This window comes from Notolabrus celidotus, chromosome 7 (assembly GCF_009762535.1).
Source record: "Notolabrus celidotus isolate fNotCel1 chromosome 7, fNotCel1.pri, whole genome shotgun sequence".
Classification (NCBI taxonomy): domain Eukaryota; kingdom Metazoa; phylum Chordata; class Actinopteri; order Labriformes; family Labridae; genus Notolabrus; species Notolabrus celidotus.
Window position 1 is genome coordinate 194,941 of NC_048278.1, and position 27,676 is coordinate 222,616.

The window sequence follows — 27,676 nt, forward strand, 5'->3', positions numbered from 1 at the left end:
CACGCAGCTGCGAGCTAGAATACAAACACGGGGGAGAGTTGGAGAATTGCATTGCGTGAACACGAGGAAGCATGAGCACAGAGCAGCTCCTGAGAGGACAGTATATGTGAGAGTGCTGCAAGGCACAAGCGCTCGCTCAGGCACTGCTTTGCTCCTGAAGCTGAGTCCTGCTCGTGCAAATCAAGCCTTTTTTGAAACATCCGAAGAAGACACCACATGGAGCACTGACTCTCTCATGCTGGTCATATTTTAACTCCTGACTAGACTCAGACTTGGGCATTGACTGCTTTGGGACTCAAAAGACGGTGAGGAGGACTCAGACTTTTTAAGCACAAGGCCATAATTACTTATCCAGTTTCAAGCAAGGACTGACGCCTGTTTGGATGCCCTCTCGTTCAGCGACAGCTCCTGCAAGGATGCCGAAAGAGAGACCTAGAGGAGGGCATTCTGCTTTCAATGGTTTTACAAGTAATGCAAGCAAGAGCAGGGAAACAAGTTTGTTATCAGGAAGAAGAATAAGGAAGAGACAGGAAAAACTGAAACTTTAACAAACACATGGTCAGGGTGCTCCCAGAAAAGAAAGTGAGATGCTGAAGTTAGCCTATTTGACTCTTAATTATTGTAATGTTAGCAGGTTAAATGTAATGTTAGCAATTGAGGTGACTCCAAGATGTTTTGTTGGTTAGAATTATGATTAAAACATGTTTATTCAACCCCTGCAGTGATCCCACTGCAGCAGAATCAATGAAACTTGATTGATAATCTAAAGACACAACAGGATCAGTCAAGATGAGTCAGTCTAATGTTAATCCCTCTCACCTCTTTCATCTCCCTCTATCCCTCTCTCCAACACGGTCTCAGCAGATGTGTGTCTAACATGAGTCTGGTCCTGCTGGAGGTTTCTGCCTGTTAAAGGAAGTTTGTCCTTGCCACTGTAACTTGCTAAATGCTGCAAAGTGCTCTGCTGATGGTGGATTGGAAGATGAGATCAGACTGAGTCCTGTCTGTAAGATGGGACTGGATCTTATCCTGTCTTGATGTTGGGTCTTTGTTAATAATAGAACATAGAGTACAGTCTAGACCTGCTCTGTTTGGAAAGAGTCTGAGGAGATAGTTTGTTCTGATTTGGCACTATATGGATAAAGATTGATTGATTAGTGTCACACAGTCAGTCGAGGTACTTGTTCCTCTGTTATTATTCAAACCATCGCTCTCCCTGTTCTTCCACACAAAGAGAAAGACAGCATCTTTTATTTCACATGTTTACTTGAACTTCAATAGCAATACAAGACAATCAGAACACTTGAGGTCAATATGTACAAGGATCTCAGGGGGCTGCAGAAAAGTCTTGAGGTTTTATATGATCTCTGGCTCCGGAGTTCAAAAGTTCTGCTGCTATGACAAACTCCACTGCAACCAGATTGGTCTCTGACAGTCTGTGGCAGGTGGAGGTCCGGGGAGGAGCTTTTGGTCTTGATGTGAAAATGGGATTGGTCAAGAGTTCAAAATCAGTCAGAGGGGATGTGTGTAAGAGGCCCCCTGTTTGATGTTGATAAAATGCTTCACTGTGATACATTAATTATACAAGAATGATGTATATACAAGCACGCACTCTCTCACACACACATGCTCATCAAGCTTCGCAGACACACACACACACACACACACACACACACACACACACACACACACACACACACACACACACTCTCAGGCACACTCACACACACATCAGCTCTTTCCTCCTACAGTATGCAGCCTGGTAAAAGCCACTAGAAAGTCATGCACATGTTCTTTGAAAGGATTTTTTGGCAACACACAAGTGCTTCTTTGACACATTGTTTGTTTGCTACAGGGAGGGACGACACCCGGCCGATCAACCGATAGAAACGAAGACAATGAGCAAAAAAATAAAATAAAGTAACCAAGGAAAAGCACCAATGAGCTAGGAAGACACAGCAGGGTCAGAGGACAGAGAGAGGAAGAGGAGGAAGAGTTAAAAATGGATCACAGTCGTAGAAAAGTAACAAAACATGAAAAGGGGGAAGTCTCGTGGTGACCAGGAGATAGAAGCAGGAAGGAGCAATCACTGTCATCATTTTACCCTTCATCATCATCATCATCCGGTATCATCCTCTAAAGTGTTATCGTCATCATCATCATTGTTTCCATCTGTTTTACTTCATCGGTCGTTGTTACCGCCATCTTCCTCCTCCTGCCTGGTTTCTATCCCCCGATCACCACCGCCCTAGTCACAGGCTCGTCACCCGCTGCATCTGTCCGTCCTCTCCCTCCGAGGTGGGCTCTGCTGTGTACGCTGCGTCCCCATTGGTCGCCAGCGGCGGCGGCTGGTAGAAGGTCTGCAGGTGATTGGGCCGCGGGCCGAGAGGGGGCCGTCCCAGGCTGTAGGGGAGCTCCAGAGCAGGTCGCTGGGGTGGACCGGTGGGGCTGATCTCCTCAGGACCTTCAGGGCTGCTGTCGGGGTACGAGAGGGTCGGGGGGGAGGTGCGGGTGTAGAAGCGAGGAGGGGAGCTGCTGCGGCTGTACACCTGAGGGGAGTGGCGGGAGTACAGGTTGTTCGGAGGCGAGTTGGAGTCTCGCGGGGCGAAGATGTTTGTCGGTGGAGAGCTTCGTGGAAAGATGTTAAGAGGCGGTGAGCGGCGCTCTCCGGGGTAGAGCGGAGAGGGGTTTGAATCCCGGGCGTAGATGGGGGAGGAGTCAGGGTCCAGGTCCAGGTCGGGGGTCAAAGGCAGAGTGTAGCCGTCAGAATCCTCTCGCTCACCGTGGTAACGCAGAGAGCCTCTTTTCCTGGCGTCCAGACCTCCATCTTTACTCTCAAACAGGAAAGACTCGTCTCTGTCCACGTCCACTCCTCCCCTCCACACGTCTAACGCCTTCTGTTTCTCGTTCTCTCGTTCCATCCCCGCTCGCCATCCCTCTCTGTCCTTCAAAAACAAGGATTCATCTTTCTCTCTATCCATTCCAACTCTCCATCCCTCGCTCCCAAAATCCTTCTTCTGAGTTATAAAAGTCTCTTCCTGCTCCGCCTCTCCTCCCCGCCACACCTCCATCCTCCCACCTCTCTTCTCCAACAGATGGGACTCTTCCCTCTCTCTCTCCATGCCTCCTCTCCATTCATCAATCTCTCCTTCTCTTTTCTGAGAGCTGAAAGACTCATCCCTCCCTCTCTCACTCCCTGCCCTCCAGTCGTCCATTATTCCGTCTCTTTTTAGGAGAAATGTCTCATCTTTTTCTAAATCCTGTCCTCTCCATGACTCAACACAGGCCTCCCTCTGCTTCATCAGCAGCGGCTCCTCCAGAGCTTTGTACAGCGGCTCTGACTCCTGCGGGGGAGGGGGAGGAGGAGGAGGGAGAGGCCTGTCCCGGTACCGCTCCCGCTCTCTCTCCCTGTCCCTCTCTCTGTCTCTGTCTGTCCCTCCGTTTGGCTCCACCGTGCTGCGGTGTCGGGATAGGGTACCAGGCGTCCTGCTGAGGGTAGAGTAGGGCCGTGCTTGAACATCAGGGGGGCGTGCCTGCTGCCGGTCCTGCAGCCCACGCCGACCCAGAGTGCCTTGCAGCTGCAGCCTGTCACTGTCTTTGAGAAGCTCATGGGATTCAGAATCTACACGTGAGTGCGACCAGCCGTCTTGTAGGCGTGGAGTTGTAGCGTGATCGGGTCCGCGTGCGATGGAATGAGTTTCAGAGTCCTGTGCATGGTGCCTCGGTGGCGCCCAGCCTTCTTGTGCATTGAGGCGAGTGTTCGGCTGAACTGTAGCAGCCCAGCTCTCCTGCTGAGGAGGTGGCGGCGCCTGTGTGTGTCGAGTCAAAGTGGCGGTGTGGGTAAGAGCTGCTCTGTCGTGGTGGTGAGGCCTCGCCAGGCTTCCGTAGCGCTCTGGAGGGACTGGCATCGGGACAGAGGGCCGCAGGTTGCTCTGCACCAGCTCTGAGATGATCATCTTCTCCAGCGCAGCAGCATCTGACAGGTTCCGACGCATTCCTGCACCGCCACCCAGATCTGAGGCTCCATGGGGGGTGAGGAGGGCAGGGGAGATGTCGTCTCCTCCCTCTCTCAGGAGGTCCGTGCTGCCCACCACTCCAGCTCGAGACCCCGGTGTGGTTCCCAAACCGTGGAGGGTAAAGGTGTTGGGGGTGTAGCCTCCGTTGAGACACACACTGTCCAACCCGCAGGACTCCTGGCTCTGGGTCACGCCGCCCTCTGCAGGAAGAAACAGGAAGTGTCAATCACAGAACAAAGATCCATAAATATTCACATGAAGAGAACAGCAGGAGTGGACTTATGAGTGAATGAGTTCAGATCAGGGTTAATGTGCCACCTGAGGGTGCAGATTTACTCAGATCAGTTAGATATACTCAATAATCTCTGATGAAATGTTTCTTTATGTCGCCACATGAGAGATGTATGTTATGTCTTCATGGTCTGTGAATCATACTGTGTGCACGCATTGCACAGAGAGTCTATGAATTGAACCACAGTACACAGGGAAGTGGCGCTCAATGAATAAAGTGAGCACAACAAAGGAGAGCTCGTACTCTTTCTGAAGGTTCCTACTGGTCCACGTTTAGACAGAGAGACAGAGAAGCAGAGGGTCAAAACATTTAAAAGACAAACAATTAAAGGTAAAATCAAATCAATTAAAATATGTAAATACATAAAAACACAAGAGACACACAAGTCAAGTTTAACTGCAAAGATTTGAACTAAAGAAGCAGAAAAATATGAATAACACCCAGCAGAAGTTGGAGTTTGTGAGGGGAATATCAGCCAGGTGAGCATGGAGGAAGACGGGACCACCTGATGCAATCCGTCCATATTATCACAAAGTAAGAAACGTCCATACAGACTTGAAGTAAATACTTTTGAGGTGTTTTTAGAATCACATAATTGACTCACTACTTTTATGAAATGCAGTTGTGTCTTAAATCAGTATTTACAAATGGGGGGTGAAGGCTGACAAATCTGCACCAAACGTCAAAGCTAATGAAACAAAGTCTCTGACGAATTTTGAGGAGTCTAATCTCATCTTTGGATTCACCTCCACTAACTTACTGCCTTACAAAGATATAGCGATGCACGCTGCTGTACTTTTAGATTGCTTTCTTTATAAAAGGGGCTTTTTTAAGTTTGATGTCACAAAATAAAGATGCATTTCTATATTTCTGTTCACACTATTTCCAATAAATTCTAAAGATACAGGAATTTTTTAGCAAAGTACATGACTGACGTGTGATTTAGAGCAGGGTTTCCCAAAGTGTGGTTCTGGACCCTCTGGGGGTTGCTAGACACAAATGGGGGGTCGTGAGATGTCTTCCAGAGTCTTTTTTTTTTTAAAAGATATCTAAAAATAGTAGATTTTACCCATTATAGTAAAAAATATCAACATAAATAGCAGCTAAACTTGAAATAAAACCTTGAAAATATAAAGTGTAATGAGTTTTCTGCCTTTCTTTGTTTCCAGGTGACTCCTAAGTTTAGGGTTAGTGAACAGTTCATTATCTAAAGCATCAGTAACAGCAGGTTAATTCATTTAATTGCACAGGAAACACAGACACATGCTCATATATGTAGGGTTGTTTTCTGCAGACCAGCTAAATGAAGCCACATTAAATCACTGAGAGACAGTGGGGGTCAAGAGTCTTTGGCACCTATATTTTGGGGTTCACGGACTGAAAAGTTTGGGAACCCCTGATTTAAAGGATATGGACGCATGTTTTGGAGGCTTGAAAACATTTAATTGACCACAGGGGGCACTGCGGAAAAAGTTAAGACCACTGTTTTGCATCGTCTTAGAAACCATTTTATTAAGGATCTCTTTGATATGTTAAATTATATCAAAAGAGGATCTGTGAAATGTGTTTATATATTGTTATTTGACTTTCCTGTATTGATCTCAATATATGAGGCTGTTTTCAACAACAAAGACACTACAGAAAGAAGAAAAAGTCTAAAGAGTATCTGATCATTTCAACTGTTGTCTTCTCAAAGAGCGGATAACAGTCCAGTGTGGAATGAGACTGCGCAAGTGACGGAGAGAGCAGACAGTAAAAGAAACCAACAAAAAGAGGGACGTTAAACTAAACAAAACCTCACACACACACAAATGAAAGAATGACAGAACGTTAACTGTGAAGTACCTGTGGCGGTGAAGGGCTGGTTGTATCCCTGCGCCAACATTGTGTCGTAAGGTGACGCTCCAGCATGAGTTTGCAGCACTGGATTTGTGAGGAAGTGGTTCCCTAAAGGAGCTGAGGATGGAGTGTGAGAGAGATTAAAATACTTAAAGCACTCTCAAACAACAGAGGAGCACACAGGGATTTAAAAGGAAAGAACAGTTTTATTTACCTCGGTTCAGAGTGGGAGTGTTGTTTACGTCTGCAGCGATGAAAGAAGACTCGGTCTGCCTGCGCACAGTGTCGTTCCACATCCTCCTGATTCGACTCTGGAGCAGAAATAATCCATGCAAGGTCAAACTGACTGAGACACAGTGAGAGAGACGGATCTACAGACGGAGCTGAAGAGTTTTATAATGTACCTGTCTGTTGGCTGTCGCTCTCCGGCTCTGGCTGCTGGTGTAGCGACTGTTTGAGCGCAGAGCGGCCCCTTTTACTGAGTCAGGAGAACTGGAGGAGGAAGTGACACAGCACTGCGAGAGACGCAGGCAGCGGCCGTAGTCCTTCTGACCCTGCAGGAAGTATTCAAAAACTTGTGTTCAGTCACAAACGCAGACAGATAATGTATGCTTATGTGCAGCTATGGCTTAGTGTGCAGACATTGCAGTGTAGCCAGTGGTTACAATAAATGACTTCAAGCTAAGACTTCTGTTTGCATGCACTGCATTGTTTACACTCCGATTAGCAACTTTGGAAGTAAGAATTTTGCATTCTCAGATATGTCTGCAAAATTATTTCATTATTCATTACACCCAGCAGAAGTCTCTCTTTCACTGGAAATAGCAAGTCACACAGTGGCTTCACTCTGGTTCTCTGCAGCAGTTTAAACCGGAAAATGTAAAAAAAAAATTGTGATTTACTACTGGTCTTAATTTTGATGAAATAACATCACGATGCAGATCTGTAAAGAGTCAAAATACAAGCTCTGTTTTTCCTCTGGAAAAAACTTCTAAAGGATCTTAGATCAATATTTTCTGATGCAGTCCAGTGACTCAGGAAATCTAAACACTGTTTGGTTTTCTCAACACAGCGTCAAACAGATTTGTCATTCAGGTCAAAATCTTTGATCTGGAACGGATTGTTAGCGGCACTTCACTTTGCATGCAGATCTCTTGTCACAGTTTGTTCTCCACTGAGGGCATTTTTTAAGCAGAATCTGTAAATGGAGATTATGACAAGTCAACACAGACCTTTCTGGCGAGTGTGCAGTGCAGGATGGTGATGAGCAGGGCCTGGGCGGTGTTGAGAGAGGAGAAGAGGTAGGCCAGGATGAGAGACGGAGCGGACAGGAACATCAGGCCCGAGGACCAGGTGACGCTCTGCAGGAAGAGCAGCGTCAGGGAGCCCACCGCCCACGCCCTGCAGATGCACAAAGAGGGCAGACACTAAGTAATTCACCTCAGAGGAAAATCATCAAATGCATCATATTGAATGATTTGGTTATGCAGTTTTTTGGGCCTGTGACTTCTATAAAAAAAAAGCTGAGGAGTTTAACTGTGCCTCTACAGTAAGAGGTGAGATTTGGACTAAAAGAGCAGGGTACATTAAACTAATATACCGTCAAACAGGACAAATACTCTCATCAGTCTTCCTCCTGCAGAGTGCTTTTCAACGCAAACTTAAAACCATAAATAAAGCTGCATTCTGTCAAACTTCTCTGTTCAACCCACCAGTTTATTGAAATAACTTGACTTCAGTAATCCACCCCCTCCCTCTCTCCTTCTTCTCTTCATTGTGTGCACTCTCTTCTTTTGATTTATACAGCACTTCTGAGGTTTGACCTTTACGTCCTCAAAAAAACTGCGAACACCCCATAGTTCACATCGCTGTCGAGACACTGCTGCATTTTATTTTGGTCTCCCGAAGGCTTGAAAGTGTGCAAAATGCTGCTGATCCACAAAATGCTAAAGCTTTACTGAAACATAAAACGACCATCTGACATCTGGTGCATGAATCAGCGAGGATAACTTGTGAAGATTTTAACTGACTCCAAATCAGTTTTGAGACTAGATTTGTCACATAAGAGCCTTAAGCTCAAGAAAACAGAGATATGAGAGTTATGACAGTAACATCCAGTCTGTGATTCTAACTAAACTGTCTTTCCTATGACTGCATGATCGCTGCCGAAGCTACTGCCTCTACATTCAATTAACAACAACAAATCGGCATACTTACCTCAGGTTGTCATGGCGGCTAGAGTCTGGCTTTAAAGCAGCAGTGCTGTGCATCTTATGTAAGGTCATCACCAAGACAGCCAGGTTCAGCTGAGGTTGAAAACGACAAACATTGCATGCTGATTAACATCTATTAATTCATTACAGGCTGTTATACGCACTCATTACTAAAACCATCAGAAAATCAGTGTGAGAGCGTACACACTCACCGTAATGATGACCACAGCAGGGCCCACGAAGCTCCAGATGAAGTAATTGTCTGTTCGCAGCCAGCATCTACACACACACACACACACACACACACAGAAGAGCACAAACCAATCACATTAAAAAAATTCCCCCACAGTAATAATCAGTTAAGGATTTAAAGGTAGAATATGCAGATGCTTGAGAGTAGCATGCACACACACACACACACACACACACACACACACGTTCACACACACGTTGGAAACACGTACGCTGTTGTGGAGCCGTAGCCTCTGAAGTCAATGGCTGCAGACACGGCTACCACCAGCCCGGGGATGGAGTATCCACACAGGTAGAAGTACTTCCTCCTGGAGTTGCGTCCCTCAAACACCTCCCTCTGCAGCAGGTAGAGCTCCACCCCCTCCAGACACAACCAGCAGAACGAAGCCAGCAGAGAGAAGTGCAGCAGGCCGGCGATGATGGAGCACACCACCTGGACATTTAGCGAGAAGAGGGGGAAGAGGAGGAGGAGGAGGAGGAGGAGGAGGGTTTTACTGAAATGTTCACGCCAGAACTACAAAGATAGAAATTTGACTATTCACATTGGTTTTGAATATTGCTTTATTCAAACCATGGACCATGTTATACCTGAGTATGTATGTATTATATTCTAACTTTGTTAGAATTTAGAGATATTTCAAATGCATGAAAAACTGAATATATTTTTAGGAGTTTTTTTTTTGTTTTTAGTATATATTTCACTTTTTCAGATTAAGTATGAGAAATATTTATTTATATTATCTTCATGCCCATGAAGACTGACATCACTGTAGTTAAAAAAATATATATATTTATTTATTTACGCATCAGCAAATGTAAAACCTGGCCCTGAACATTGCTCGCCAAAACAATCTTGTCTTGATCAAGTTAGCTGACAGAGGGAAAGACTTTGATTAGGATTTTAGCTAAAAATTTGATTATTTCATTAGAAATGTATGCACACAGTAACTACAAATGTTAGTTTTCCTGCTGTGTATCTACAATTCATATTCATTTTTTTTTGCTGTTTTTGACCAATGTAGGATTAATGCATACAGGTCCAATTATTTTTTTGTTATTCATTAAATTTAAGTTGTTGTGAGCTTTTGCATCCAAAAATCCATGATTTTCCTTTTTAAATATATTTTTATTGGGTTAATGTCTTGTATACATCCATCATCCGGTACAAGATACCCAGTTGTATATTATTTTAAGAACACAAGAATAACCCCCCTCCATTACCTCCAAACATCATAAAATTGTTTATAATAATAATAGGGATATTAAAAATATTAAATGTTATATCATTATCAATAATAAATAATAAATATTAAGAATCCTTTAATATAAATAATAATGATAGTAATAAATTACATCTTAGAGTTTTAAAAACTAACATACATAAATAAATAATACAAAATAAATAAATAGGATATATGCAGAAATTGTCCATCTTGCTCTATGACAGAGTCAGGTTTTTTTATGTTAGTCTTCAAAACTAAAGCCCGTAAGGTTTTCCCCTAGTTGATTTACGAATTGTCACTTTCATACTAGGATAAAATATTTTGTGTCCTCGTATTAGTTATGACCGTTTCTGTGTCTAATTCTGTCCTCATCTTTAAATAACACCTATATTGACTCTTGGTTTTATTGACGTGTTAACACTCAGAAACACTGCAGTGCCTGTTATTGTTTGAGTGTTAAAACACAGAAGTAGACAGCGTATCATACATAATAACATTCTCTCAACATGAGCATGTTTTATCTGATTTACACTCACTGTGTACTGAGTCTTGTTTGCCCCAACGAGAAACAGCAGCTCTGTGCTGAGCAGGTTGGCCCACAGGTTACAGTGGATGGTGCTGTGGTCGGTGTGCCACGGCGCCCCCTGGCAGCATAGGGTGGTAAGGCAGGTGGCCAAACACACCAGCGCCACAGAAATGCCCACCCAAGAAACCACATAGACGAGAAGCTCCTCCACACCGACACCAAACTGAGGAGGGAATGAGTGAAAAATACACACCTAGTTAATCTGATTATAAGATGAAAGTGAAACCATGTGCTGATCATGTTGCTGTGCATGTGCATTGTTCCCTCTGGTTGTGTGTGTCTGTGTGTGTTACATAACATCCATTCAAATGACTTGGATCACACTACACAAAGAGAACATCTTGCACAGAGAGACTTAATTAAATTTCATGGCAGGACTAAACAGCCCGCAGCATTTATCAATCCGTCTCATTTACAGCGCGCAATTATCACCCCCTCTGTGGCTGACTTTTAAACAACACTTTTTAGAGCACCTTATGCAAATGGCTGCATAAAGATGGAGTCTGAAGCCTCAAGAGGTTTAATGTGTAACAGCAAATACTTGATCTTATCCCAGCCTATATGCAACATGCAGGGGGAAATGAAACGTGTGCATGGCTTCCGTCCTCCGCTGCAGAAAGACTGGATCAGAATTTGTAAGTGCAAGTCCAAACAAAGAATTGTAATTTGTTCCTTCTAAGTATGTTTTATCGAAAGTTTTCCACAATAATGTCGTCAAATAAAAAAAAAATGACACCTACATTGACTGAGATTGTGTTTAATTTTACTACATGATCTCCATATCAAAGAGACTTCACACAGCGTCTTCTAAAATCCAGACTCTACCCATAAACCGCTTTGCTCTGCTCAGTCATCAAGGTAAAATAAACAGTGTTTGTTGTTTTCGTGTTTAGAGTTACTCACAGCAGGCTGCTGATACGTCATGAGGACAGCATAACTAGACAGGTGGTTGCAGGCGCAGGTGGTGTGTGTGTTGTTTGTGTGTATCAGGCGGCAGCCCTGTGTGGACCACCTGCCACTCCCAGAAACCCCTGATGCGTTCCAGAAAGAACAGTTGGGGCCAAAGTGGTTCTCAAGCTGTGGAGACAAAAACTTCTTAGTGCCATTAAAGGATTCTCAGGGGTTCGATTCAGCAACAGAGGTAAGAACTTAAAGAGTCCAAACATTCAACAAGACTTCCAGCAGACCTGTAGGTGCCTAAGAGTGAAGATCACCGGCTCAGAGAGGTAAACTCTGTTGGATCCTCTGTGCACAGACGCAGAGATGACGTGGGAGTTGACCACCAGACTCCTACGTCTGACCTCTGAACCCTGACTGAGTCCCAGCCCCAGTCGCAGGGTGGAGTTCTGGGTGGTCAGGAAGGAGCCAAGATTCTTATAGAGAGTGAGGACCAGCTTTACCTGGCCTGCAGAAACAACAGAGAGGAGGAGAAACAGTGAACAAGAGACGAAAATACAAACCTATCTGAAGTGTTTATTCCTGTTATCGATTTTAGAGCCTTAATCTTGATTTTAAAACGTGCATTACTTCCATAACATGTCCTCTTTTGTTAACCAATCCAAGCTATACACCTTTAATTCAAGTATTGATTTGTTCAGGTGCATGTCACTGACCATTGTTGCTGTACTGCTGCAGAGCCAGCGCCGATATCTGCAGGATGCTATCGCTGTCATACGAGTGAGGGAACGTCAGGTCCTGTATGTCCGCCTCTGTATTCAGCACATACACCTCCACGTCTGCACACACACACAAAACAGTCTAAACTAGAATTGCCAAAGTGTTTGAACAACATCACCAAGAGTACTGAGAGCAGGCACGTACCAACATTTGGGGTCCTGTCACTGAAACGGCCTTCATAGAGATTGTTAGCCAATAAAAATGCTCCTTTTTCCACCGCGTCTAACAGCAGGGATGCAGAGCGGGACTGATCAGAGCTGCTCATGTCAGCCCAGGACACCAAGGCTTCAGGACCCAGCAGGTTATCAACCGTCTGAACAACGGCCTACAGAGAGAGAGACAAAGAGACATATAGTTACTATCTATCTATCTATCTATCTATCTATCTATCTATCTATCTATCTATCTATCTATCTATCTATCTATCTATCTATCTATCTATCTATCTATCTATCTATCTATCTTACCTGTACGTAGGCTCTGCAAGTGCGCTCTCTCTTCTGCAGCTGAAGAGCAGGAAAACATTTTGTGTTAGAGTCATCATGGCTGACATTTCAGCTTTCATTTCCAGGAAAGGTCAAGTACACATCAGCATCGACGAGAGGAACAATTTACCTTGTTATAATTGCGAGCCGCTGACTCTTTGTTGGCCGGTCTCAAGGCCTGGAGCTGGGAGTCCAGGATGTCCAATAGCTGTTCGATCAGCCTGACAGACATGCTGACATCACCGGCGTAGATCCGCCCACGCGTCAGGTTGACCAGCTCCCCGGCAATGTTAGCCGCATTCTCTCCGCTCCTAATCTGCAGTGAGAGGGGGTGTTTATAATGTCAAATATTCTGACATTTAAAAGAGACCTGGTTGCTGAATTGCTTTGGGGGATTTGTCTGCTACGTGCTTGTGTGTAAATGCGTGTGTATGACAAACCTTCTGTGCAATTTGGCTGACCCAGGGAGAGGTGCAGTTGGAAAGGTCAGGTCCTCTGGAGCTCCAGCCTACAGGCGTCTGCACGCACTGATAGGAAGCAATACCTGCAGAGAGACAGACAGGCAGAAGGACGCCAACAGTTAGAGACACTGAGGACGGCTCATGTTTGACAGGACCTGTTTGTCACTCCAGTTATGTTAATTTCATATGTGGGAGATGAAAGCATCACATGTGACTCATACTTATCTAAACATATTCATGAAATAGACAAACAAAAAATGATGCATACCTAATAACTTGTCTGAATATGGTATATTTGCAATAAAGATTCAAAGCTGCATAGATTTAAAAAATACTTGCACATAAAAAAACTCCAAAGCATGATTGGCAAAAACGTAGACTGTATACAAACATGGACGGCACAACAGCTCCCTCAAAATGAAGCCAGAACTTCTAGAGCTCCCCCTGGTGGCTGGCTGCAGTACAGGTATTAAAGCCTACTTCCTTCATTGAAATAAATGTGATTAATATTTCCTAGGGTCAGGGTCCAGCGGCGAGACTGCCTCTCGTCAGCAGCATAATATGTCACGCCATCAAGGCGGTATTTTGGCTTAATTTTTTAGAATTGGCATAGACTGAGGCATGTTGTCCATATTACAGTTTTTCTCAGTGGCTTTGGTACATTTCTTAGATCAGAATTGAAATTCTCAAAACTACTTGTTCAATCTTCACATCATTGTGTCACTTGTGCACATCAAAAAAGCAGTTTCTCATTTCTTTGATCAAGTTTCAGATGCTTTGGTACATCCATGCAAATGATTCTGTACAATTCTCTGCTGTTTCCTACATTACCAAGTGCTTATGTGATGATGATCAAAATGTATTAGAATGGGTCTCTGTTGAATAGTCTCACCCTCCACAACATTTAGGCATTAGTTCATCGCATAAGTCTTTACTAGGGCTGTCAACGAATATTCTAAATTTAAATATATATTCGAATATAAAAAAAAAACCGGAGATTCGATTGTGAAAATTAATATTCAATTGTGGAAAAAAACACATCAGCGTCTGCTTTGCGAGTGGGCGCACTGCGTGAAGCAGACTTCGTCCCCGGATCCTCAGTGCGCTCTGAACGCGTCTTTTCCTCCATTTGGAATATAGTGAATAAAAAGAGATCGGCACTGGCCTCTTCACATGTGGACTGTCTTGTGTTTTTGGCAAATAACCTGTCAGGCCTAAGACCCTACATTGACAGTGTTTTCATACTAGTGCCAAGAATGTAAGTGGACTACTTTTTCATTTTTAACTTTAACTTCAATTAATGTGAATAATATTTGCTTCAATCACTGATTGAAGCCTGCCTATATTAGGGACAAGAGTCGGGACCTTTAATTGCTCGCACAAGTCTTGTTCAGCACTCACTCAGCGCATTACGCAGAGAGGGGAGGGGGACGAGCGAGAGAGAGGTCTTAAAAGTGTTACGGTATAGACCATTAGGTCATTTAATTGTTTTGTAATTTGTAGGTATGTTTAGGCATGTTATATCTTAAATAAAAATACATATACAAGTAGTTATGTCTTCTTGTATTAGTTTGTCCACCTGTTATTGACATAATGCGCAAATATAGATATTCGAATGGTTCGAACCTATGGGATTTTTTTAGAGCGAATATTCGAACGTCATTTTGGAGCAATTTTGACAGCCCTAGTCTTCACAATGGTTGAACATGTTGTCAGAACATGTCAGTCATATTTCTGTACATTTTCATCAGACTGTTTTTCTAAATTTGTCCTGAATTGGTAAATTGCTCCCAGGTGAATCTTGACTTTCTCTAACATAGGGACATGTGTGAAGCATTAGATCAACCAATGATCAACCAGTTTTCTGAAATAGCTCAAAGTTGCATCTCATGAACCATCAACTATCAAGTATATATACAACACAATGTTACAATGTAAAAGCGTAAATGTGAATCTTGTCCAGTCTCTTGCTACCAATCTCCCACATACACTAAGGTGTAACTTACAGTTTACAATAACTGTCATCAAAACCTTAGCCATAGTTTACATCAGAACGTCCCTCCAGAGTGCACTGTTATATTGACAACATGACTCAGCAGTTTGACTGTCTTATGTGTACAGAATGACAAAAGGACTTGTCACTCTGATGGCACTGACATGTTCATTGACACAGATATTTACTTTGGAGAGATGAACTAAGGATTTTGAGCAAGATACTGGCTTCTGCAGGTAATCCATGATGTTTTTTTTCTATTTGTATGCATTGTTTTGAGAAATGCACTTACTGTTTTGCAAATGTCGAGGATGTTTCGAGAAATGTACCAAAGCCACTTAGAAAAACTGTGATATAAAGTCAATGGTAAAGAAAAAATCCTGATTGAAGACATAATATTGGAATTTGGGCTTCTATTTTGCAAAAATGTCAGTACAAATTGTCCTTAGAGTTTTGGCAAAAGGTGTGAAGGTTCAAAAAGTCTTGACTATGAGAAAATGAGGGTCTTACACGGGCAAATGGGATGCCACATTATCGTTCGTTTGGTGAGTTTTTTGGGTCCTCTTAGGGAGGAAACAACAATAGTACCTTGTTTCACTTATTTCTTCTGCTATTTGTAGCTGTGCTTGTCACTTACATTTACTGTCATCATATTTTGTACGACCAGTGGAGCAAAACTATAAGCTTGATAAACTTGAAGAGCTCCCTGGAACAGAAATCAAATGATGATTCTCCAGTGATTAAACGTGAGTCTTTGCCTGATCTGTTTAAAAGTTTATACATGAAATTCTGTTTTGTTTACAAAATATTTTATGGAAACAGGACTAGAGTGTCTGTCACGCACCAGTTCTGCAAATTAATTATAAGTATAAACAGCCACACCAATTTTCAGCAATAAACATGATTAAACATTAGATCACTCCCCGGTGTTATCATCACCTCTGTGCTAAAACCATGTCCAAACCATTCAACATGATTAGAACCAGGCTAAATGCACCGCAGGCTTATCTGCATAATCTGCATAACAGCTTTTGCTCGCAGCAAGCGCTGGGCTGGAGACAGCTGCACAGCGAGACGGAGAGTTGATGAACCCGGCTGGTATCAGCAGTAAAACCTCTTTTTTCTCTCTCTCATGTGAGGGCAAGTTCAAAGAAGGGACACCCGACTACATTTCAAAGGGAAACTAGATACACAGACATGCAAACACATACACACACAAACGCCATGCTTCAGTTACCCAGGGACCCTTTAGGGCAGGGTCTCTCCACGGTCTCTCCCTTCAGGGTTGGCGGCCACTGCACCCCTCGTGCCACCCGGCCCTCACACCCGCCCACCTGACCAGGGCCCCCAGGAGCCAAAGGGACACGCAGAGGTGGACGTGGGGTCAGAGGGACCATGGCTGTGATTGGTCGTTGGTCAAAGGGTCCTCTGTTGATGACGCCGATTGGATGAGAGGCTGAAGGGCGCACTGGAGTCAGGGCGACCGTGGCCGTGTAGGAGCGGACGGTTGTCATCAGGGAGGAGAGAGGACCTGAGGGGAAAGACACCAAACTCCTAGTTCTAGTCTTGGCTTTGGTTTTACAGGTCGACACGATCTCTAGTAATCAGTGTTGATCAGTCTGTTTATCCTTTTTCATCTCACTCTTTATGCATCACCCTTTATCTCATTTTCTAAATCCATCTGGTCATGGCAGATGGCTATTCAGCAGCGAGTCTGTTCTGCTCTTGGTGTCTGCCTGTTAGCGGAAGTTTTTCCTCACCACTGTCGCCAAATGCTTAATCACAGTGGATTAATGTCTATAAACTACATTACAAAGAGTAAGGGCTAGACTCGAGACTGTGGCCTGAACTACAAAGTCAAATATGAGGTAAGCCAGGAGACTTCAGGGTAGCTCAGTACTACATTGTTGTTTATTTCATAACTAGATACACTTCTAAAGTGACTCAGAAAAAATATGAAATACAATGCTAGTTATTTCATGTCATGTTATCTTATAGTATGTTATATTATGTTATTATATGTCATGAAATCTAAAGTTATGATATACTAGGCTATGTCTTGTGTTATGTTATGTTATGTTGTTATGCTATGCTATGCTATGTAGTTTTATGATATACTTTGCTAAGTCATGTCATGTCATGTTACATAATGTTATGTGATAAAATGTTATGTGATAAAATGTAATGTTGTAATTTAATGTTTATGTTGCACATGTGTTTTGCTGTTGTTTAATGCTAGTCTGTGCTATGCTATGCTAAAGTGTGCTCAATTATGTAATTGTATGCTTTGCTTTGCTATGCTATGCTACAATATGTGATTATATGGTATGTTATATTATGCTATGACATTTTAAGCTATGTTTTGCTTTGTCATGTAATGTTATGTAATGTAATGTTATATGTTATGATATGCATTGTTACACTTTTCTGTGTTGTGTCATGTCATGCTAGTCAATGCTATGCCATGCTAAGCTAAGCCATTTTAAGTTATGTTAATTCTTCTTATCTTATCTATACCATACTTTGCTATAAAAAGCTATGCTATGCTATGTTATGTTAAAAAGAATTACCAAAATGATTGACTCATTCATTTATTGACTTAAAAAGACAATTAATCTTGAACCAATGATGGAGCAGTGATATCTATCAGTTGCTGAATTTGTCAGCTGCAGCTGTGTTGCTCTTTATCAGGATGAATTTGGATGTTAACTTCTTCATATTTGTCTCATACTAAAGCTGGTTCCAAGTTTCGCTGATGAAAGAACGCTTGTCCATGTTTGTGGTTGGAGATATGCTGTAAACTCTGCCTCTTTGTCTAACTTTCATTGTGAATGGACACTACACGAATCAAAATATAAGTACAACATTGATTAATCCATTATTGTTTACCTTTGGTGGGTGGTGGGGGTGTGAACTGGAGCGGGTATCTCAGCACGTAGTAGTTATTCCACACATACAGCTGGTTGTCTCTGGGATTGTAGTCTATGGAGGAGATGTACTGATATGGGTTGGGGAATGGGATTTGAACCGGCAACTCTTGTCCACGACTGGTGTCGTAGGCGTAAACCACCATGTCGCTGCCGACTCTGCCCTCCGCCTGACCCTCATCGTCCTGGAAGACAGAGCGCACGGCATAGAGCACGCCACAGGCCATGAAGGCGTTACTTGCCCCACGCTTGTCAAAGCCGGTGGCCCATGTACCCTCAAACCTTAGAGTGTAGGGGTTCACCTGTAACACAGACACAGGGAGATGAAGGAGTTCAGAAACAAAAGCCTCCCCTCTTTCCTTTTATCGATCTGTTTTCTCTCCTCTTACTGCACCTGGCTGACTACGATGCGTCCATTATTGGCTTCAGTAGAGTAAATCACCCAAAGGCCGTTCTCGTCCACGGCCAGATCAATGTCTGACTTCCCTCCCCAGCGGTATGGCGACGTGTCGTGGTAGTTGGCATTGACAACCACAGCCTCACCGCTCTTGATGCGAGTCCGCAGGTCGTACTTGACCAGGTTGCGCGTTCGCTCCTTGTTGTAAAAAACGGCCCCGTCATAGACCACAAAGCCTGTACCGTCCACACGACTTGGCAACCTGGGACAGAGGATGATGACATTAAACTTTACAATTCCTCACATGGAGGAAAATAAATACTGTTAACCATGTTATTAATCTGCAGAAGCAATCAAAGCTTTTGTTACAGTGCTGGTTGATAGTTTTGTCTGTGCTGATCAGTGTTTTTAAGTGGAATGGGCTCATTTTGGAAAAAGACTGTCTTTGTGATGTCACCCATTTGTTTCTGAAGAGGGGTTATGAAGCCTAATTATAGCAGTCGCCATATTGGTAATGATGACTCAACCTTTCTTTTGATAATCCAGGGACAGGCAGGAGATGGAGCTGATGCAGGCCTTGAGCTTCTTGGCATTTAGCTACAACGTGCACACCTGTCAGCCAACCTGATTCAGACCCTAATGCTGCAAATGTATGCACACCTTTTGGCCAAATATACACAAACTGATTCATTTTAAATTCAGGATTAAAGATAAAGAAATGAGGCATATAAAGCGAGTGTTTTTGTCCCAGGCTACATGTTTATAAGTCTGAAACATGGATATTCATGGGTACATGTTTTTGCAATTCCATATTGGCTTCATTCTTTGAACATTGCATCTTGGATATGCTGCAAACCTGTGCACCAATCAGTGTTACAAAGCATTTAAATCATCATTTTATAACATCAATGGGATACCTAACATACCATGGTTAGCATTTATTAATGCTACCTAATGTTTTCCTTTTTGTAACCTGAGTTCAGTCATGGATGATTGACAGCACATGTGAAAACTGAATGTTCAATGTTCCATTTTTTTGTTTATATTTAAAGAGTGTGTGTAATCTTAATGAGCACATGTCGACTTTTTAAGTAAATCTAAGGTATCATTACTTCGGCTTTGTTGGAAGCTATAACTTAGCCAGAAATCCAAACATTAACTAATACTTATATTTGAAAGTTTGACATTTGAATTGGCTTTAATTTCCCTTCTAGAAAGTTATTCATTCCTATATTTTTCTGATCACCGCTCATCAGCTGTACATCAAATCTCCTCCTCTCACCCAGGCTTACTCACTTGTAGGTGGTGGTGACTCTGTTCTGGCGGTAGTCGTCCCACGAGGCGTACTCGTACAACACCTCCGTCCTGTACGGCGTCCACGGCATGACGTACAGCCGGTCACCAGCCTGCAGCGGGTCCTTACACCACGCCCCCGACTGATGCTCTGCCTCAAGGAGAGACGAGGCCGGCTGGATGCTGAGCAGTGAGCCGGGACACACGAAAACTGGAGGAGGGGAGCAAGGAGGGGGCGACAGCAGGATGTGAGAAAAAAAAGGAGAGGGAGGAAGGAAGAACGAAAGAAGTGAGAAGAAGGGCAGACGGAGAAGAAGAGGAAAAGGTGAGGGAGAGAAAAGAGTGGAGAGAAAGTGGAGGCAGGTGAGGGGAGAAAATGAATAGATGCATGAAAAATGGATGAATTAGATGCAGTTGATTCAGCGAGAAGAGAAAAAGAATGAAGAGAGAGAGAGAGGGATTTTAAAACACCTGTGCTGATCTTGAGAGGCAAGCAGAGAGATGTAAAAGTGCTGTAATCACACACTGTTAGTGTGTGTGTGTGGTGAGTAATACAACAGGGACACTGCAATGAAAGGTGTGTGAGTGTATTTATGTGCTTCGTTTGTGTGTGCGTGTGAGTTTGTGTGTGTGTGTGTGTGTGTGTGTGTGTGTGTGTGTGTGTGTGTGTGTGTGTGTTTGTTGGTTAGTGCAAAAAGAGTGACAAAAAGTGTGAGGTAGAATCAGGGACACAGAAGGCGGGGCTAAATTTTGCCTTGAAGTGAATGAGAGGGCTGGTTAGTTTACGCCGAGCACAACGATTGGTCCACCCACATGTCAATAACTGCATGGACACATGTTTACTGAACAGTCTCACACTGGCATGCAGATAGGCATGCACACACACTCACACGTGTAAGCAGTGCTTGATAAGCACACATCCAGACAGATACATAATCACACACATTTGGTCTTATTTTTCCTATGAAGATAAATAAGGGACTCTTCCTATAGGGGAAGAAAAGGGAAAATAAGCATGAAGAGGATGACTGGACAAGAAGGAAGGGATGGATGAAGAAAGTAAGAAAGAAAGAAGGAGAGAAAGAAAGAAAGAAAGAAAGAAGGATGCTTGTGTGTGAGTAAATAGAAAATAGAGCAGAAAAGTGTAAAAAAAGGAGACTATGTTTATGTTTGTGTGTGCACTGAGAGGAAGAGAGAGAGAGAGAAGAGACAGAGAGATCGATCAGCAGCAAGAAAGGAGGAAGAAACTGTAGAGAAGGAAGGATAGAAAAGAGAGGTGCAGAACCTGGATAAAACTGGATAAAAGACGGGTTTCCATACAACAAGAGATGGATAAAATGAAGAAAATAAAAGTAGGAAATGAAAAAGGGGGCAACATCCAGCATGATTACGAAAACAACGTCCTAGGGTAGGAGGAAGAGAGAGATGGTAGGAGAGAGGAAGAGAAGAAGAGAAAGAGAGGGGGTCGGGGGGTAAGGAGAGATCAAGATGCTACAATGTATTGTCTTTACCTTTTTGGTCCACTTCTACTCAAGCATAGGAAAAAAAAAGAAGGAGAGAAAGAAAGAGAAGTCAGAGGGTGAAAGAAGGGAAGTAAAGAGAAGCAAGAAAAGCAAGCAGAGGAGAGGAGAAGAGGAAGAAAGGAAGAAAGAAAGAATTGCACAGATAAAGACTTTGGAACTCATTCTCGCCACAAACATTATAGATCACAAAAGAAAGAGGAAGCACAAAAGAGACCCGGCAAACTCCCCTCCACTCCTCTCCTCACCCCTCCTTTCCTCTCCTCTCATTTTCCCACCTTTCCCCTCCCTCCCTCCTCCTCCCCCGATCTCTCCTTTCCTCAATCAGGCTCCTGTGGAGAAAAGAGAGCAACTCCTGTGGCGTGAGTCTGCAAAGGAAAACACACACGCATGCACGCGCAAGTGCACAAGGGCTGTCTCGCTCTTCCTCTCTCTCTTTCTCACACTCTCTCTTTCCCCTCTCTCTCTCTCTCACACACACACACACACACACACCATACAGTATGCAGATGTCCTACTGTTTTCCTCTCTGTACTTTCTCCTTCTACCTTATTGTTGCATTTTGCATCATTCTCATACGCGCACACACACACACACACACACACACACACACACACACACACACACACACACACACACATTAACACACACACACACTCCCTGAGAACAAAAAAGTATCTTCTAGTTATCAATCTTTCAGCAAAACAATCGACATCAAAGATTTTTGGAAACAGAAAAAACATTCTTTAGGGCCTGTGTCCATTAACGCAGTTTTTTTGCCGGCAGCCTCGATTCCTCAAACGAAACAAACACAGCTCTGCATCTCACTGCTCAGCGTCCTGTGTGCAGAAATGCCAACAGTGATGCTTGCGCTTGTATCCTGACTTCTTTATCATCAGCAAATCAAAAAGAAGAAAGGGGCGGGACTTATTATATCAACATCTTATATCGATTCTCATGTGTAGCAGAGAAAACTAACCATACTTGTTTTGCTTTGAGGGTAAATTTCCAGGTCTAGAGCTACTGTCGCAACATCATTTCCTCTTTTTTTTAGCCTTTTATTTTTAAAATGCAAAAACAGCATAACAACAGGACAGCAAATATGAAGCATAAGAAAAACAGGTTAAGCAGTCACTATGAAGGGAAGTGGAAGTGCCACACGACATTGAAATTGAGGTCATGGCTGCTGCTGATGCAAAAAACTCTGTTAGTGGACACAGGCCCTTACAACCTAACATGTAGCTCAACAATTGTAAGTTAAATCTGTGTGTATATCTATGTTTCACATACACGTGCAAAGTTATTTAATAACATCTGAATGTGTTTTGGTGTGTGACTACTGAAATGCATACTCACTGTAAGGGACGCACTCATACTGGATTTCCAGGTACTTGTATGTTCCAGGACAGGGGTCTGGGAAGACGTCAACCCCTGCAACCACCACACACTGAGTCCTGTTGTTACACCTGGAGGACAGCAGACGGATGGACGGACGGAGGGATGGACAGACGGGTGATTGAATGAGAAAACAAAGAAAGCAGGGAGAGTGATTAACAGACAGGAAAGGGGAAGCAAAGGACACTATTTGTCTCCTCTCCCCCTCTCCCTGAATATTGATCAGTTCTTGGAGGAAAACACTGCTGAGTACACAGCTAATGGTGCAGCCAGGCACTCACACTTAGCCACACACACACACACACACACACACACACACACACACACACACACACACACACACACACCTCACACACGTGACTTACAACACATTTATTGGCTTTGTCTAATGTTTCCACATGCATGTTGTACAGTAGTGCACACATATGTACCAGCAGTGATGCTCTCATTGATCGGTTTTACTGCTTCAAATTGTTTGCACATACTGCAGTAGCACAAGAACGACAAATGCAATTATACACAGCATACAGTCACACACATACACACCTCTGGGCCATGATCTTCAGTGCGTCAGGGAGGTAACACTGTGTGTTCTCCATCTGGAAGGGGTCTGCGTCACAGATCTTATCATCAGTGCGTCCATAGTTGGCAGTCTCCACCATAACCACGTCACTTCCTGGGCAGCGCAGCTCTATGGGGTAACCCTCACATGCCAGCTCCCTGCGCAGCAGCCCAAAAGGCATGGCAGCCCGGGACATAGCTGTTTGTGAGGGGTGAGGTGAGGAGGGGGTGATAGAGGGAGGCAAGAGGATCATATATAGGCCCACCTTTAAAAAACAGTCAAATTCAATTTATATTCACACTGCAATGAGCGGAAGCATCCAGCTGACAGAACCGGGTTGATTTTCTATAAACCTGCCATTGTGAATAAATTAGTAAGTCAGCATTGTACTCGTTTCTGCAGAGAGGAGTGACATATCGCTTTTATAGGCGACAGAGACAGATTACAAATCCTGCAGCGATGATAATTGCTCTGTGAAGCTTAATGTGTACCATGAATGCAACTTTGAAATGAATGCAAACAGCATGCTAGCACGTTAGCATAGCCTTCAATCTAATAATTCTGAGACATTTATTGATCTGCTCTGCCCACAAATGTCAATCTGTCAAAAATCAAGCTAGGATTTTTGACAGATTGTTCTAATTAGATAAACAGATCTCCTCAGATATGAAGACAAGCTTTTTCCAGCTAACACGCTGAGGTTAAATCTTTCCTGAATCCAAATGACTTTGATAAGTGCTCCATGCAGTCATCTCATCTAGGCTTGATTACTGTTATTCTCTGTTGGTTGAGATCAGTTGTCTCTGCAGCGTCTCCATCTTGTGCAAAATGCTGCTGCATGTCTGCTAACTGGGAAAATGAAGCGTGATAACATCGCACTGATTTCAGCCTCTCAGGTTTGCCTTTCTGTCTGTTCCAGGATTGTTTTTAAGATTTGATTGATTGTTTTTAAGGTTTTTAATGAATTAGAACCTTCCTATCTTGTCGATCTCTTGCTGTATCGTGCTCCAGTCAGACCACTTATTGTAGGTCAAACAACCAGCTGGATTTAGAGGTCCACAGAGAGGATTGAGCCTTTGCGATGTCTGCTCCTTCACTATGGCACAGTGGACCCATCCAATATAAGATCTGCTCAGCTGCTTGATCATGTTCCAGTTGCTGCCGAAGACCGTGCTCTCCTCGATGGCCTTCAGTTCAAGTTAACCTCGTCTCTTCTCACACTCAGCTCTTTATCGTTGTTTAGCTCATACTTTATCCAGTATGTTTGTATTATTGTGTACAAGGCTGCTTCACGTCTTTTATTGGGATTGTATTATATAACTTTCTCAATTATATTGTCTCCTCTGGTTGTACACCACTTTAGTCAACAGGAGTTGTTTTTAAAATGTGCTTTATAAATACATTTGGCTTGACTTAACTTGAAAAAGACAAACCTGACCTTTGGGAATGCTTCCCTTTTAAGCGTTCCTTGCGTGTCCCTCACAAGTGCTGGCCAGAGAGCTTTCTGTTCTTATGCCACAAAAATGTGGAACTCTCTGTCTCTGGACATCAAAAAGACGAGCTCTCTGGGTGCTTTTAAAAAGTAAGCTAAAGAACAACCTTTTTAATCTGGTTTCTAATTTTGAGGGAATTCATTTTAAGCCCTGAACTACATTATAACCTCTATTATTGTTAGTACAATTTCATTTCATTTCATTAAATTTTTTGGGTATTTATGTGATCTTATTTTATCGATTTTATCATGATGATTTTATTATAATGATTTATATTTTTAAATATTTTATAAAACCATCCTTTATCTTGTTTTAATCTTTTATTATTTACCTATTGCTGTTGATTTATGTCTCTGTTGTTTGTCTATTTTGTGAAGCATTCTGGAGTGCATGCTTGAATGTATAAAAGGTGCAATATAAATAAAGATAAGCTGAGTTTACCATTGTGAACATGTGTAGTTAGAATCACTTCTTGGGATCATGAGAGATTTAAAGAGTGTGATGACAATCAATCAGCTGTTGAGCTATACGTCTGGACAATGCATGTCCTCTACAGAGCCACACTCCCAGCACAGCAAACAAATAATTTAATGCTTTAATTAAGTCTACTGAGAATGTCAAGTAAAACATCCAGCATGGAGAAACCTGATGACATCATCACGGTTATTCTTTCAGACTGTGCAAAGATCGCTCCATTTAGCTGAGCTCTTCATAATCTACAGATCTATTTCCATATTAAGTTATGTTGAGACATACCATTCTAACTAAATTACACACACCTGGCATGATATTCATTCTAATCACAGCAACACCTGCATCTGATGCAAGCACAGTTCACGCACATCTGCACATTAACACCTCACGTCTGATGTAATTCATTCTTAATGCTCACGTGTGAAATCTCCCACTGAAACAGAGTGTGATCAGTGATATAAATCACACTGCACCTCCGCTGTGACACCTTCGTATGATGTCTTACGTGGTTTTATTACAATATCGTGTGTTTAAACTCAGTGGGGACGAGGAGGCTTACACCAGCACCTGTCAGACGCTGGGTAAACACAATCTGACAAACCAAAGATCTTCATTTTTTTTATCCTACTGTGTCACGTCTCTACGTGTAAGCTCACCTGACTGCATTTGTAATCCGTGAAAGAAATGTGAGAAATCACATTAGCGTTACTCTAATCCAGCTGTTCACAGCAGCTTGAGCATGAAAAGGTGATTGTGTTGTATCAGGATTAAACCCACTCTTAAAGCAAACATGTGGGTGTGATCAGTATGCTGCTGGTGTAGTGTAACTGTCCGTGGTGCTGAATGACTGAGTGTTCATTAACTGAGAGCCACAGGCAACTTCTTGAACGCTCCCTTTGGCAAGCTGCACACATCAAACGTTCTGGTAAGCTTTTGATTATGTAGGTCACTGAATTTCTCGGCCAAGATGACTTTGCCTTTCTCTCTTCACCTCTAACTTCCATTTAAAGTTTTTGTAATTCATTCTGCTGATTGTTGTGTGAGGATCAATATCCAGACATGATTGCACCTCAGCACCGTGGGGCTTACCTTGGCTGGAGGGGGAGACGTGAGCCAGCGTGAACACAAACACCCCCAGGAACCACAGAGACACAGCCATGCTTGGCAAGGAGAGTTCGGACGTCACACCACCAACCGCGTTAGGAGAGCCTGAGGAGGAAGAGGAAGAAGAGGAGGTGTGAGACTGAGTGAAGAACTGCACTCTCTCCTCGTGTGCAGATCAGTGTGTGTTTTTGTGAGTGTGTGTGAGATGGATGGTCTACAACACACTCTGACAGTGAATGAGTGCGTGCGAGAAGGCACAGCAGGGTGGGAGGACGGAATAATAGAGAGACAAACCAAGAGGAAGAGGAAAAGAGATAACAACTGAGCAATGGTTGCAGTGAAAAAAAAGTCCCTCAATCTGCTGTTACCATGGTGATAGCACAGTGCAGTCTGGGAGAGAGAGGTGTGCTGAGAGAGAGGGTGTGCATCTGTGCGTGTCCACGGGTGTGAGCGTACGCCTGTGAGTACGTGTTTTAAGTCCATAATTAGCTAGGAGCAACAGTGTCCGCTGACCCATAAAAGAGTCTTAATCTTTCTTTCCTCTCCCACACAGCCACACGCGCACACACAAACACACACACACACACACACACACACACATTGACAGGCAGAGCTTAGGCCACTTTCCAGTAATCCTGAATAAATGATGTCGTGGAGCGGATCTCTTCCTCAGCAGGATAACGAGGTAAACAGCTGACTGGAGGTGCAAGTGATCAGAGAGCGACGCAGCAATGTGTTCAAAAACAGAAAACAGACAAACCTAAAGAGAATAATACAGCAAACACAGCTCTGTGTATCATCACAGTAAAAGTGTTAATACTTAATGTGTATACAGTGCAACAGATATATGCAGCCTTCAATGAAATATAACAGGAATACGTCTCCTGAGAGCAGGGGTGTGTTCAGGCTAGACCAATACTATTCGGACTTCCTCCCTATGATTATCTATCAGCTATTTGAGTTGTGTCCAAGCGGCAACCTCCGATCTTAAAATATGAAGCCAATGTGGAAGTGTTAAAAACTGCAGTTCATGGAGCGTCCACTTGAGGCTGGCTGCAGGAACACAGGAAACCACATACACACCAATTCAATGAAGACGATCTTTAGAGCAGAAATAAACATGTTGACAACCTGTTAGATCAGAAAAGCTAACTTCTCTGTCAGCACACACTGTACGGGGGGGGGGGCATTATTTCTGAAGATATTAAACTTGCGAGTTTTGCCCAAATAAGGTAAGGGCGTGGCTGACTTGATTGACAGGCAGGCGAAAAGGCTAAAGGCCCGCCTCTTTACCTCACACTAGCTGGACAGAAGTTTGGTTGAGTTCAACATTTCCAGCCGCTGACCATTGGTTTTAAAACAGGGCTTCACAAACAGGTGGGTGACGTATGGATACTACGCCAATATATTACACCGCTTGGTCTAGGTAGACCAAAACGGTTAAGTCAGCAAAACTCATAAGTTTGATATCTTT

At 43.3% G+C, this 27,676-nt stretch overlaps 1 protein-coding gene across 1 annotated transcript; it reads right to left on the reverse strand.

Moving 5' to 3' along the window:
• Window positions 1-1,248: 1,248 nt before the first annotated feature.
• LOC117815257 (adhesion G protein-coupled receptor L1-like) lies at window positions 1,249-26,301 on the reverse strand. Its single transcript, XM_034686864.1, has 23 exons — window positions 26,188-26,301; window positions 23,116-23,329; window positions 22,531-22,640; window positions 19,658-19,865; window positions 18,359-18,623; window positions 17,927-18,266; window positions 16,275-16,568; window positions 13,024-13,127; window positions 12,714-12,899; window positions 12,566-12,604; window positions 12,243-12,423; window positions 12,035-12,157; window positions 11,609-11,826; window positions 11,325-11,498; window positions 10,372-10,584; window positions 8,825-9,045; window positions 8,573-8,639; window positions 8,365-8,453; window positions 7,380-7,548; window positions 6,552-6,701; window positions 6,362-6,458; window positions 6,154-6,264; window positions 1,249-4,216 (listed from the first exon to the last, which is right to left on the reverse strand). Exons 1-23 carry the CDS (start codon window positions 26,255-26,257, stop codon window positions 2,253-2,255), a joined length of 5,607 nt encoding a protein of 1,868 aa, XP_034542755.1. The 5' UTR covers window positions 26,258-26,301; the 3' UTR covers window positions 1,249-2,252.
• Between the last annotated feature and the right edge of the window lie 1,375 nt (window positions 26,302-27,676).